Genomic DNA, 13,426 nt, shown 5'->3' with positions numbered 1-13,426 from the left:
AGATGTAATAAAACGTATTATTAAGATTAACTTACCCCAGACAAAATAGCAGGCGAGAGAGAGCTGGGTAGAAAGCGGGCGGTTCTCCGCCGTGGTTTGGCCCGTACGCTGTAGCCGTTACAGATGATAACATGGCGTCGATGGCGATTGCCTTGATTCTGGGCTGTGCCCTTGAGTGGTCCCGAGGGCCACTGCGCAAACAACACGGATCACAAGAGGAGTGGGCGGAGTACCAGTATTAGAACCAGCATGTTTGGTCTTAGCCTGTCATATTACAGTTGTTATACACAAGTGGTAGATGGTTCAAAATGAGTTAAATTGAGTCAAATTGAGCGAGTTGTGTCTGTGAAATCGCAGTATTAGCATATATATGTACAGTGAGTAATTGATTGTACGGAGCACCGGTATTTGTACGCCCCCTGTTCGGTATTTGCTGTCCACTCAATCCATTTTTGGAAGGTTACGCGACCGTATCTCAGTGGGCTCAGACCGTTTCACAGGCATGTGTCATGTGTAGGTAATGCAACTAAAATGCACGCTAGTCAATTATCCCATAGTAAACCCAGCCATAGTACATTAGTACATCACTTTACCGACATGCCAGTGAAAGAGGAGTACCACTATTTGCAGCCGCCCTGTCTGGTATTTGCAGCCCTCTCTATCCTATTTCGGAAGGTTACGCGAGCCCGCGCAGTAGTCTGTATACGCCACCATCTTAGCTACAGATGTCGCGTACCGGTACGTACCCCGGATCACGATAAAATTTTCATAGTGTTAAGACTGCCGCTATTCACTATAACTTATCTCGAATACTCTGTACTACAAAATCACTGCTATTTTTCGATTATTTTCATTATCTTTAAGTATCTTAGAATACCCGATATCCTTTACCTATCCGAGGGCTAAAAAGAGGGTGGAAGAGTAGTGGAAAAGAGTAGTGGAAAAGGGTAGTGGAAAAGGGTGGTAGAAAGGGTGGAAAAGAGTAGTGGAAAAGGGTGGAAAAGAGTGGTGGAAAAGAGTGGTGGAAAAGGGTGGAAAAGAGTAGTGGAAAAGAGGGCTAAAAAATTTTCTTATAAGGTCACGTAATCAGTCACGTAATTAGTTACGTGACTAATCACGTAACTATTTATATACCGTATTATATTATATTAAGGTATACGTATTATTAGCTCTTAATCACGTGACTAGTTATATAACTGATTATATGACTGATTACGTGACTGATTACGTGACTAATTACGTGACCTTATAAGAAAATTTTTTAGCCCTCTTTTCCACTACTCTTTTCTACCCTTTTCCACCACCCTTTTCCACCACCCTTTTCCACCACCCTTTTCTACTACTCTCTTCTACCTCTAAGTAGATAGACGTAATATATTCGTATCACCTAGAGGTTCATATACAGAAGGTTATTATAAGTAGTGAATTTATGGTTTACAGACATCAGAGATAAGATTAGGTAAGAAAGTTTTATCCGAATATATACGTACCGGTACACGACATCTACAGCCAAGATAGTGGCGTATACAGACTACTACGCGGGCTCGCGTAACCTTCCGAAATAGGATAGAGAGGGCTGCAAATACCAGACAGGGCGGCTGCAAATAGTGGTACTCGTGAAAGAGGTCTGAGTCCCGAGCGCAAAAAAGTCCAATCCCACGCAGGCTTAACTATAGGACGCTCATAAACACGTCGTACACCGGCCACGATATCTTCACCACTAACTATCAGAATAACATCGTATTTTCTATTTAAGCTAGATTAATAGCTTAACTAGATTCTGTAGTAATTTCGTAGGCGTTAGGCTAAAACTAGGATTTTAACGGATTAAAAGTAAAAACCAAATCCTATATAGAAGGGTGGCAGAGGTCGAATAGGGGGGTAATAAACCACCTTCCTATAGTCGCAGCAGCCTGAAAATTGGCACTAAAGATTATATGAACTAAGACTCCCTTAGATAACTATTTTCAGCCCCGAAAACGTCGTTATCAAAAAGGTAGACCGTAGTATATGTTTTAGGCGTGTTTAGATACTCCTCGGTTTACCTTAAAAGAGTATTATCGTTCCTGAGTAGTATTAAAATAACCGCGTAATTAAGAAGAATACGCAGATATTTTTAATAGGGAAAGATAGGCCCGGAAAGATTAACGCGCCTATGATATCCTATACGGACCTACAAAGTACGAAGTAGATACTTTATACTAAGGTTAACGCTTTAGGACTCGGTTATAGAACTAGATACTAATATTAGCTTTATCGTGACCCGACTAGCGGTATCGTATAATAAAGAGGAAGTTAATACTGCCCTGGAGTTATTATTATTATTATTATTATTATTATTATTATTATTATTATTATTATTATTATTATTATTATTATTATTATTATTATTATTATTATTATTATTATTATTATTATTATTATTATTATTATTATTATTATTATTATTATTATTATTATTATTATTATTATTATTATTATTATTAGTTTGTTTACATAAAAGTCCTGCTTAGGATACGGTTCCGTTTACGCTTAGAACTCAGACCTCCTTGGAGCTATATATAGGAGATGGTATTTAAAGCGATATGATTAGTTGAAAACGAAAATAATGGGTCTAACGCGTATATGTGTGCGTGTAATTATATCTTATCGTCTAATTACATATCCCGCGCCACTTAAGGAGGTCTAAGCCCACTGAGATAAATGCGACCGCGTGCATAAGCAAGATCTTGGCCGTGAATGTTACGTACAGTCACTGGGCAAAAATCCGGAAGGATTCTTAATAACTCCCCACTATTAACATACGCGCTAAAGGTAGAAATCCGTCGAAAGAATTACTAAGCCACTGTACCTGTACTGTGTATACGTTTGTGTACCTAGGTAGGTAATCGAATTACGTGATGTGAGACAGATCACGTGACTAGTAATTAGGATAACGTGATATACGATAAGTCCCGCGACTAGAGTAGTTAGGATTACGTAATATATAATAGGTTATATAACTAGGACTATTAGTATGATATAATATATAGCTATATAGTACGGATAGTATTATACTAATATACTTAATATAAGGATATTATATATTCTTAATACCTTAGTGCTAATAAATATAAGGGCAGAAATAGTAATAATTAGTAGCTTAAGATATCTAATTTTAGTATAAAGATTAAGGCTTATCGTAAGGTATAGGTATATAGTATATAGAACTAAAATCTTACTTATACACACAGTAATATAACCTTCTAAAAATAGATTAAGTAGATAGTAAATACCGAATAGGGGCGTATAAATACCAGTACTCGATTATACGTATCTATAAGTATCGAGTCCCTGTAACCAGACAAGAAGGACCGCATAGCCCTAACAGGGCTCCTAAGTTAGTTAGGATAGCGGAGTAAGATAATAATAATAATAATAATAATAATAATAATAATAATAATAAGTATCGAGTATTGGTATCGAGTACCGGTATTTATACGCCCCCTATTCGGTATTTACTATCTACTTAATGTATTTTTAGAACGTTAGGCGACCACGTATATAAGTAATATTATAGCTATATATACTATTATAGAAGGGCAGACCCGTGTTCCGGGTCTAGACATTAGATATTATATAACTATACACGCGGTCCTAGGGATCTAGTCTTATCTCCGGCTATACTTCGTAATAGACCCACTATATCTAGCTAGCTTTTCGTTTAATCTTTCACGACTATCTATTACGGGTTAACTCCTCGAAGGTATAGTTCCGGTATAAGGCCGGAACCGCTAATTAGCACGTAGAACCGATACTTAGACCTCGCGCTGCCCTTACCGCGGATTTATATAAACCTAGTAAATCCTATACTCTTTATAGACATTTTCCTTTCCTTTCCTTAATTCTAGCTAATATAATTATTCGGCCTTACTCGGTGTGATTAACCTATAACTAGCCGCTTATATAGCTAGAATTCAGCGAACTCCACGCGCTATGTTAGTATAGAGTTAGATACGAATTCGCTATTAGGCGGCGGCGGTCCTATAAACTCCGCTAAGCTAGCTAAGTGGACGGATAAAAGGATTACCGAAGCTATTAATATAACGCTCGGTCTCTTATAGGAATAAATAGCTTAATAATAAGAGCTACTCTAATAACTTATAAACGGTCTCGCGAATATCTAGGCCTTATAGTAACCTACCCCTAACCTCGCGCCCCCCTTAGAGGGAGCCCTTATAAACACGCCTACCGAGTCGGTGGCAGGTCCTTTAACCCTAGCAACCTCTGCTCCCCCCTAGATTATAGTCCTATAGGAACTAAGCGAACCACGCCCGCTATACACTAAGCCCCTGCTATACCCCGCGAAGTTTAGTAGAAGACGAATAGAGTACGCTACCTAGTCGTAATAGATATATAATAAGCTCCTACTAGACGAGTATTTATTTAATAACTAAGCCGAAATATAGTACTATATTAACTTATACTTAGAAGGGAGTGCCTAGTAAGTGGTATTAGCCTTTTATACCGGTAGGGGGCCGGGAGGTACCCGTGACCTAGAGTCGTTCCTTACCTACCTAGACCGTATATATAGGGACTAGAACGAATAGCCTTACGCGACCTTCGCGCTACGTTCTCTTAGATAATATAAGGAGCAAACCTTTTTATAGTTCTTACCGAAATTCGAAAAACAGATCGCCTAAGCAGGTAATAGTAAGTGGGTAGACTCGGCGAAGATTACTTTCCTAAAGGGAGCCCTAAGCTAGAAGCTATATAGCGCCTTAGTTACCGTAAAGTTACCCTATAACTATATAAGCTAGGTTATTAAGGTCTAGAGTATTACCTAGAAGCTAGAAGGTTTACGCCTAACTAGCCGGAACACTTATATATTAAACCGAACCCGGAACTAAAAGACTAACGCCGATAAAGACGTTATAATAAACGGGATTAATTAGGTCCGGCCTGATACGACTATAGATTAACCTCGTAATAACCGGGAGTGCTAGGGTTATAGGAAAAAGTGGTATATCCGTATAAACTATAAGTCCCGGGATAAGGGCTTAAAGGCTAAGGGCGCCCGCGTAGCGAAGGTTTAGGCCGGGGATAGCGATATCGCTATAAGTTCGGATAGTTTAGACGATAAAGAGTCGGGAAAAGAATAGCTCTAATATAAAAACGGGCGTTAAAGCCGATAACCGCCCTATAGTAGGAGTAGGAGGCGTTTAAACACCTAGCTAGCGGCGACTTAGCACTAATATTAACGCGAGTAAATAAAAGATATATATATACTTTTATAGATACGGGTTATAACTACTACGCTATTATAAATAAACGCTTTACCTAAAGGCTTTAGTTACTATTAGTCGATAAAAGAAAACGACTACTAAAAGGATTCTCGGATATATCCGAGCCGGCTATTAACGCCGGGATCGCTATGTTTAAGCTAGAGATTAGCGGCTATATATAATAAGTCTTCGCCTATATAGTAAAAGGACTAGATTAGGATATATTCCTAGGGAAGCCGTGGCTAAAATATAATAATATTATATACTACGCGAAGAATCGTAGGTTATACTATAGAGTCGCCGATATTAACCTACGATTAGTAGGCGAAAAAGAATTAGCCGATATATAAGCTATCCGCGAGGCGAGGCTAGTCTCGGGATCGGTATTCGCGGCTATTATACGACGGATAAGAAAAGGGCTAAAGGGAAAAGAAAGAGACGAGTTTAACGCCTTAATATATGCTGTTAGTATACGAGATATCGATAAAGCCCTCCGTAAAAAGAAACTAGTGGACCCTCGGGACTATATCCCTATAAATATACTATAAGAGTTCGGCGACCTCTTTACGCCTATTAAGGCTAACGACTTACCACCCCACCGACTAGGTATCGATCACGAAATCACCCTAAAGTAAGGTCCTAATAGATTTAAGCCGACCCTGCTATAGGGGCCCTTTTATAGTATATTAAGGGAGGAGCTGCTAATACTCCGGAAAACGCTTAATAACCTAATAAATAAGGGATTTATACGAGCTAGTAGCTTAGTAGCAGCTACGCCGGTCCTATTCGTGATAAAGCTAGGGGGCAGGTTACGCTTCTATTATAACTATAAAGCCTTAAACGCGATCACCTAGTAAGATCGCTACCCCCTCCCTTTAATCACTAAGACCTTATATAACCTAGCTAGCACTAAATAGTTTATAAAGCTTAATATAATCGCTACCTTCTATAAGATCCGTATAGCTCCTAGATATAAGAGTAAGACTGCCTTTAGGACACGCTTCGGTCTCTTTAAGTAGCTAGTATACCCCTTCGGACTAAGCGGCGTACCCGCTACCTTCTAACGCTATATTAACTAAACGCTATAGGAGTTCCTTAACGACTTTATTACCGCCTATATTAACGATATCCTAATCTACTTTAGTGGATCTTATAAGGACTATAAAGCGAAGGTCCGGCTAGTGCTATATAGGCTCGCGGACGCCGGCCTAAACCTAGACCTAGCTAAGTATAAGTTTAGCGTAACGATAATAAAATATTTAGGCTTTATCGTTATAATAGATAAGGGAGTGTTTTATAACCCCGAGAAGTTAAAGGCTATCCGCGACTAGGAGGCCCCTACCTTAGTAAAGGGAGTACGAAGTTTCTTAGGATTCGCGAATTACTACCGAATATTTATTTACGACTTTATAGGTATTATAGCCCCCCTCTCGGCACTAATAAAGAAGGATCGGCTTTTTAGGTAGGGGGCCGAAGAAGACGCCGCCTTTAAGGAGCTAAAACGACTCTTTTAGATAGAACCCGTTTTATAGTTATAGAACCTAGACCGTAAGACTATATTAGAGACCGACTATTCGGGCTACGCGTTAGGTAGTATCCTATCCTAGGTAGATAAGCTAGGATATCGCTGCGTAGTCGCGTATTACTCGTATAAGCTTACCCTAATAGAGTATAACTACCCTGTTTATAATAAGGAGATCTTACTAATTATAAGCTATATACTCGCTTAGAAGGCAGAACTAACTAGCTACGAGTAATTCACGATATTATCGGATTATAAGGCCCTTAAGTACTTTATAACTAAACGGTCCCTTACCGAAAGGTAAAGCCGCTAGGCCGGCGAATTAGCCTAGTTTAACTTTATACTAGAGTACCGGTAAGGTACTAAGAACTTCGCGGCGGATATACTCTCTTATCGTGAATAGGACGCCCCGAAGGATAGCTTAGGTAACTAGGAATAAGGACGGGTAATTTAATTAATACCTAACTCCGCGATCTTAAAAACGATCCCTAAGCCGATAATACGGAAAACGTCTATTAAGCGTGTATTCGAAGTAAATAAAGACCTTTAACGGCTTTAGGATAAGACTATAATAACCGACCCTTAATACTAAGGAGTCCTTACCGCGATTACTATAAGAGCTCGTAGCTTTAACCCCTCCCTTAGGCTATAATTATAGATCGCGGAATATTCCCTTAACCCCGTAGGATATATAACCTTCCGGGATCGTCTCTGGGTTCTAAGCTCCGGAGAGGACTCGACGCTAAAAGGACGCTTAGTATAAGCGATCCATAACTCTACTATTAGCGGTTACCCGGGCAGGGAGAATATAATCGCTATAATAGCCCGATAATTCTTTTAGCCCGGTATAAATAAGGATATACGGAAGTTTATCCGTAACTATAATCTATATAACGGGGGTAATTAATAGCGGAATATAAAGCGCGGGCTACTAAAACCATTACTTATACTAAAGCGAATTCGTAGCTACCTCGCGATAAACTTTATAACGGACCTGCTACCTACTAGTAAAGGCAGGGTAAGGTTCTTATAGGTGATTATAGATAGGCTAATAAAGTTAGTAATATTAAAAGCGATAGAAATAATAAAAGCGGAGGCCTATATAGAACGCTTCCTAAACTACTATTTTAGGTTCCACGGTATACCCTTCTCGATTATTAGCGACTATAGTTCTAACTAGACCGGGAGGTTTTAGCGATACTTTTATAAACTCGTAGGGATTAAGCAGCGACTTAGCACGGCTTATTACCCCTAAACCGATAAAGGGCCCGAGAGGCTAAACTAAGATATCTAGGCCTATCTCCGTGCCTTCGTATACTATTCCTAGGATAACTAGGGTCGCCTATTACCCGCCGCGTAGTTATCGCTTAATAATAGGAAGAGCTTAACGACCTAGCTAAGCCCTTTTTTCTTAGAATACGGGTTTTATATCGACCCTATCTAAATCTACGACCTAACGCCTATATACCCGAAGGAAGCCGCCGCTTATAACTTACTAAATCGCTTATAAGGGGTTATATAGTTTATATAGGTAGCTATAGCCTAAAAGTAATTATAGGATAAGGAATCCGCGAATAAGCGGCGACTCCTAGCGGAGCGCTTTAAAGTAAGAGACCTCGCCTAGCTTTTTATAGCTAACTACTCTACGCCTAGGCCCTCGAAGAAGCTAAGCTAGCTATACTAAAAGTATAGAGTAATAAAAGTAATTAACTCCTATATCGTTAAGTTAGATATACCCTTAGGGATATATCCTTATTTCTATATTAATATCCTAAAATAAGCTAGCCGCGACCCCCTCCCCGGCTAGGTTATAATCGACCCCTAGCCCGAACTAATTAGAGATATACTCTATAGCGATAAAGAGTAGGAAGTAGAAAGCATCTTATACGCACAGAATAAATAACGAGGTCGCGGCGTATAATATAAGGTATTAATACGTTAGGCGGGTTACGCCGAACCCACTTAGGAGCCACTAGACGCCGTAAAGGATACTAAGGCGTTAGACGCCTTCGAAGCAGAACACGGCCCCGCGGATAAGAATAACGGGTCTTTATAAGACTATATTATAAGGAATACACGAAGATAAGAAAACCCTAGTATAAGGGGAGTGCGACCTATAGTCGTAAGTTAATTAAAGGCGGGGAATTTACCGGCCCCCTTACCGGTTTCTAAGGAGATAGATAATGCCTCTATAAAAGACTTTAATTAGCGGTATTACCGCCCGGACCCTCCTAGCTATTATTATTATTATTACCGGTAGCAGGACCGCTACCTCCCTAAAGGGCGGTAAGGATACCCTTTAGGAGGCGCGTTATCGCTACGCCCTATAAGCAAACCTTATAGCGGATGGCCGTTACCTCGCGGCGGAGACCCTCGCTATTATTAACGAAGGCGGGAGCGGGGTTAGCGGTAGGGGCAGAGGCTACCTTAGATAAAAAGGCGTAGTAGTCGCTACGAGCTAGTTTATAGGCCTTACGGAGCTAGGCCTAAGTTAGTAGCGACCTAGAAGAGGATATAAAAAAAGAAGAAGAAGATATTTATATTATTATTATCGGGGTTATCGCGTATAGCGCGACCCGTATCGGCTAAGGGCTTAATAAAAGGCATAGCGGCGGCGGGGAGCTATAAAGGTTAGTTATAAAACCTCGCCTATAACTTATAGGAAACTTATTAGGCGGCACGGGTAGGATCCTATAGTATATTCGTAGTATTTAGGCTTACTATAGGCCGCGCTAGGCCCGGATTAATTATAGCATGTTTAGTTAAATTTTTAATTAATACCGGCTATATAATCGGTATAAGGGCGATAGAAAGCGTCACGGGGGCGGCCAGGGGGGTAAGCTAGGCCACGTTAACGCTTAGAAAGCGTCGCGGCCTACCGGAGAGTTAGCAGGATCCTCGTAGCGAAGTACTAGACTATATCACGAACCTCCTTTTTAGCCGGACGCTTACCGGTATTCGCTATAATAGCGAGGGCCTCCTTAGCCACGCTTTTAACTAACTATATTCTTCGCTATTAAAGGCGGGGGGGGGGCATAATATCACCGGCGGCCGGCTACTCTTTAACGGTGCCCTTATAGGCGTGGCGGGCGCTATAGCGGAGAGGGGATATTGTTAGGAGGTTTCGCGCGCGGAGTGAAAGAAGAGTATCACAGGGTAAGGGACACAGAAATCACCCCTGTGGGGGGGTGTTAACAAGGTGAAAATTGAACTCTGGCCTCCTCCTAAAGAGGGGTTCGGAGGCTATGTATTTATAATATAAATCCGATCACGTAATCGTACGTATATAATCGTACCTATAATATAGCGCTCCCTCTTATATGCTCCTGCCCTTAGGAGCAAAAGAAGTAAAAGAGCTGCCTTTAGAATAGTCAAAATCAATCTAAAATAACCGAATAAATCAATTAAAATCCATTAGAATTAATCCATTAAATCTATTAATCCGGGCCTTTAAAAAGGTCTATCTAATCGCTTAAAATAACCGCCTAGGTCCTTCGTAAAGGTCTGCCCGGTCGCTCGGTTTAATCGGTTTAATCGGTTTAATCGGTTTAATCCCTTCGATCGCCTGGGTCCTTTAATAAGGTCCGCGGCCGCACGGATTAATTAGTTTAATCGCCTAGGTCCTTCGTAAAGGTCTGCCCGGTTCCGCGATTCGAACAGCTTAAAACAACCGCCCGGGTCCTTCGTAAAGGACCACGGTTCCGCGATTCGAATCAATCAGTTCCATCGGTTCCATTAATCAATTAAGCAGTTCCATTAATCAATCAAGCAGTTCTATCAGTTCAATCAATCCATCAGTTTATCCAGCTAATCAGTTAGTTCCTAGGCAGCCCCGCCCTCCAGCCAGTCAGTCCGTAACAGCCCACGGCACGAATACTCTATAGTAGCGCAGCGTCCCTCCAGGACCTGCCTACTAGTAACGAGTTAATCGCCCGCGCGTATATAAGACCTGACCGACCTGAACGATCTGAATAACCGAAGAAACTAATCGAACTGCTTAAACTGATCGAACTGAACTGCTTGAACTGGACGTAACTGAAGACGTAACTGAAGACGTAACTGAAGACGTAACTGAAGACGTAACTGAAGACGTAACTAAAGACGTAACTAAAGACGTAACTAAAGACGTAACTAAAGACGTAACTAAAAACGTAACGATTATGACTGCCCTAGGCGACGTAAGCAATAACGTAAACGACGTGATAGAACTGACCTGGCTGCCCTGCGATACTTCCTAACGGTCGGCGCGCCCTTTAAAAGGTAGAGAGTTCAATATATCAGGAGGAGTTCGCGCGCGGAGTGAAAGAAGAGTATCACAGGGCAAGGGACACAGAAATCACCCCTGTGGGGGGGTGTCAACAAGGTGAAAATTAAACTCTGGCCTCCTCCTAAAGAGGGGTTCGGAGGCCACGTATCTATAATATAAATCCGATCACGTAATCGTACGTACATAATCGTACTCATAACAGATATCTATATATACTTTATTAGCTATTATTTAGCCGGCTTAATATAAGGGCTTATCGAGGAACTTATAATAGTTAAAAGGATAAATAAAGATATAAATTATAAGATTAACGAAATAACTATAAGTATAGAACGACTACGCCGTAAGGTAGCGGAGAATAACACGGCCCTAGGCATAGAATAAGCGACGGAGCTTACTACTGAAATAACGTTATAGGCTTATAAAGGAAGAATTAACTATAAACAAAAAACCCGGTAAAGCTACGCTTATACTACGATATCGAACTACAGAATATAATAAAAGCCTATAAGGCTGTTTATTATAATAGTTTACGAATAAAGAAAAAGGAGTAACTAGGCGTTTTTAGATATAAAGGGTAAGCGCTTAGCGTAACGCGGAACGCCAGCGACTTAGGAGCGAAGTCGCCGCGAACGCCGCGCGACACGAATATATCCGATATAAGGGAGGATACACGCCTTCCTCGCGACGCGTTCAGAAAACAATAGGTTCGGCGCTTAGTTATTATAGCCCCGGAGGGGGGGGGGGGGGTAATATTACGGGTTAACCCCTTAAAAGTATAGTTCCGGTATAAGGCCGGAACCGCTAATTAGCACGCAGAACCAACGCTCGGACCTTGCGCTACCCTTACCGCGGATTCGTATAAACCTAGTAAATCCTACGCTCTCTATAGACCTTTTCCTTTCCTTTCCTTAATTCTAGCTAATATAATTATTCGGCCTTACTCGGTGCGATCAACCTATAACCAGCCGCTTACACTATTACCTATCACGATTATTATTAATATAATTATAATTTATATTATCCTTCCTATTTAGGTTATCTAGACGATCTAGAAGCCGACCGTAGGCCGGCCTGCCTATCTATAGCTATTCGTTCTATTAATTAGATTAGTACTAACCCTCTCTTTAGCTAGCCTATTATTAGTTAGTTATTTGCTTTATTCTACGCGAGCCGTTCTATATAGTAACGGCTTTGCCTTTCTTTAATAATAATAAATTAAGCTATGAGTAGTAGGCTGTTTAAGCTGAAGAGAGGAAAATCAAGTAAACCTATTAAATTCATAGAATCATAGAATTACTGCTTTTTACGTATATATAGCTGCGTGTGTATATAAAGAACTAACTTCAAGGATTTCTTCCTGGATCCGGGGCTAGTAAAAGACCCTAAAAGAGTAGGTAACGACTATTACGTAAATAGCCTATATAACGGTTATAATACTATATTATTAGCTTAAGTAATAACTAAGATATTATTTATTTATTTATTTATTATTCTTACTCCGCTATCCTTATCTTACCTAAGTAGCTAGGAGTTAGAATTGTGACTATACGGTCCTTCTCGTATGCCTATAGGGGGAACAACCATAGTATAAGACTTAGGGAACTAGTATAAGACTTAGATAACTACTCCTATACTCTCCTTTTCTAGGATTACTGCCTTATACGGGTACCACGGCGGCCCCGTTACTAACTCGCTACTAGTACGAAACTCGTAGCTTCTATACTAGGAAGCCTATAACGTTTTTGCCTATAACGGCTTTAAAGCCGATTACGTGCTCGATTAACGGCGCGCGCATAATTATCTCTGTTTATTTTATACACCTTCTGTATGCCCTAGGGCTAACCCCTACGGGCCTTTTGATAGATTAGGCTACGAGTAGTACGCTGTACGCGCGGAAGAGAGGAAAATCAAGCAAATAGCTATTGAATTTGTAGAATCGTAGGATTACTGCTTGTTACGCAAAACGCGTAGTTATGTGTAAAGAACTGACTTCTGGGATTTCTTCCTGGATCCGGGGCTGGCAAAAGACCCTAAAAGATTGGGTGGCGACTGTTACGTTAACAGCCTATGCGACGGTTATCACGCCACGTTATTAGCTTAAGTAATAACCAAGATATTGTATTTACGATACCTAGTATATTTATATAGTATATATCATAAGCCAAGTATATATATATATATATAATACGTGTAGTATTATAGTATGGGTTAAGCTAGTTATAAAGTAAACGTCTAGTTATACAGCTATAACCATATACTATTTATTTTAACTTAGATATTATGCTTATTATTATTATGATTATTACTTATTATAAGTATAATATCAACACCCCCCCGTAAGCTGACTCTTATATAATAAGTGCAGCTTAG

The 13,426-nt window shown here is 40.3% G+C and overlaps 1 protein-coding gene across 1 annotated transcript; it reads right to left on the bottom strand.

Annotated features, from left to right (window-relative positions):
• Window positions 1–303: 303 nt before the first annotated feature.
• ACRALDRAFT_212169 (uncharacterized protein) lies at window positions 304–11,250 on the bottom strand (the record flags this gene model as incomplete). The annotated part of the gene is made up of 8 exons (XM_071023835.1): window positions 304–343; window positions 403–483; window positions 589–620; window positions 2,303–2,508; window positions 2,696–2,755; window positions 10,799–10,857; window positions 11,104–11,128; window positions 11,223–11,250. The coding sequence occupies 8 exons, from the start codon at window positions 11,248–11,250 to the stop codon at window positions 304–306; spliced, it is 531 nt and encodes a 176-aa protein (XP_070872838.1).
• Between the last annotated feature and the right edge of the window lie 2,176 nt (window positions 11,251–13,426).

This window comes from Sodiomyces alcalophilus (assembly GCF_042370955.1).
Source record: "Sodiomyces alcalophilus JCM 7366 unplaced genomic scaffold ACRALscaffold_7, whole genome shotgun sequence".
NCBI lineage: Eukaryota > Fungi > Ascomycota > Sordariomycetes > Glomerellales > Plectosphaerellaceae > Sodiomyces > Sodiomyces alcalophilus.
This window is presented reverse-complemented; position numbering and strand designations above follow the sequence as displayed.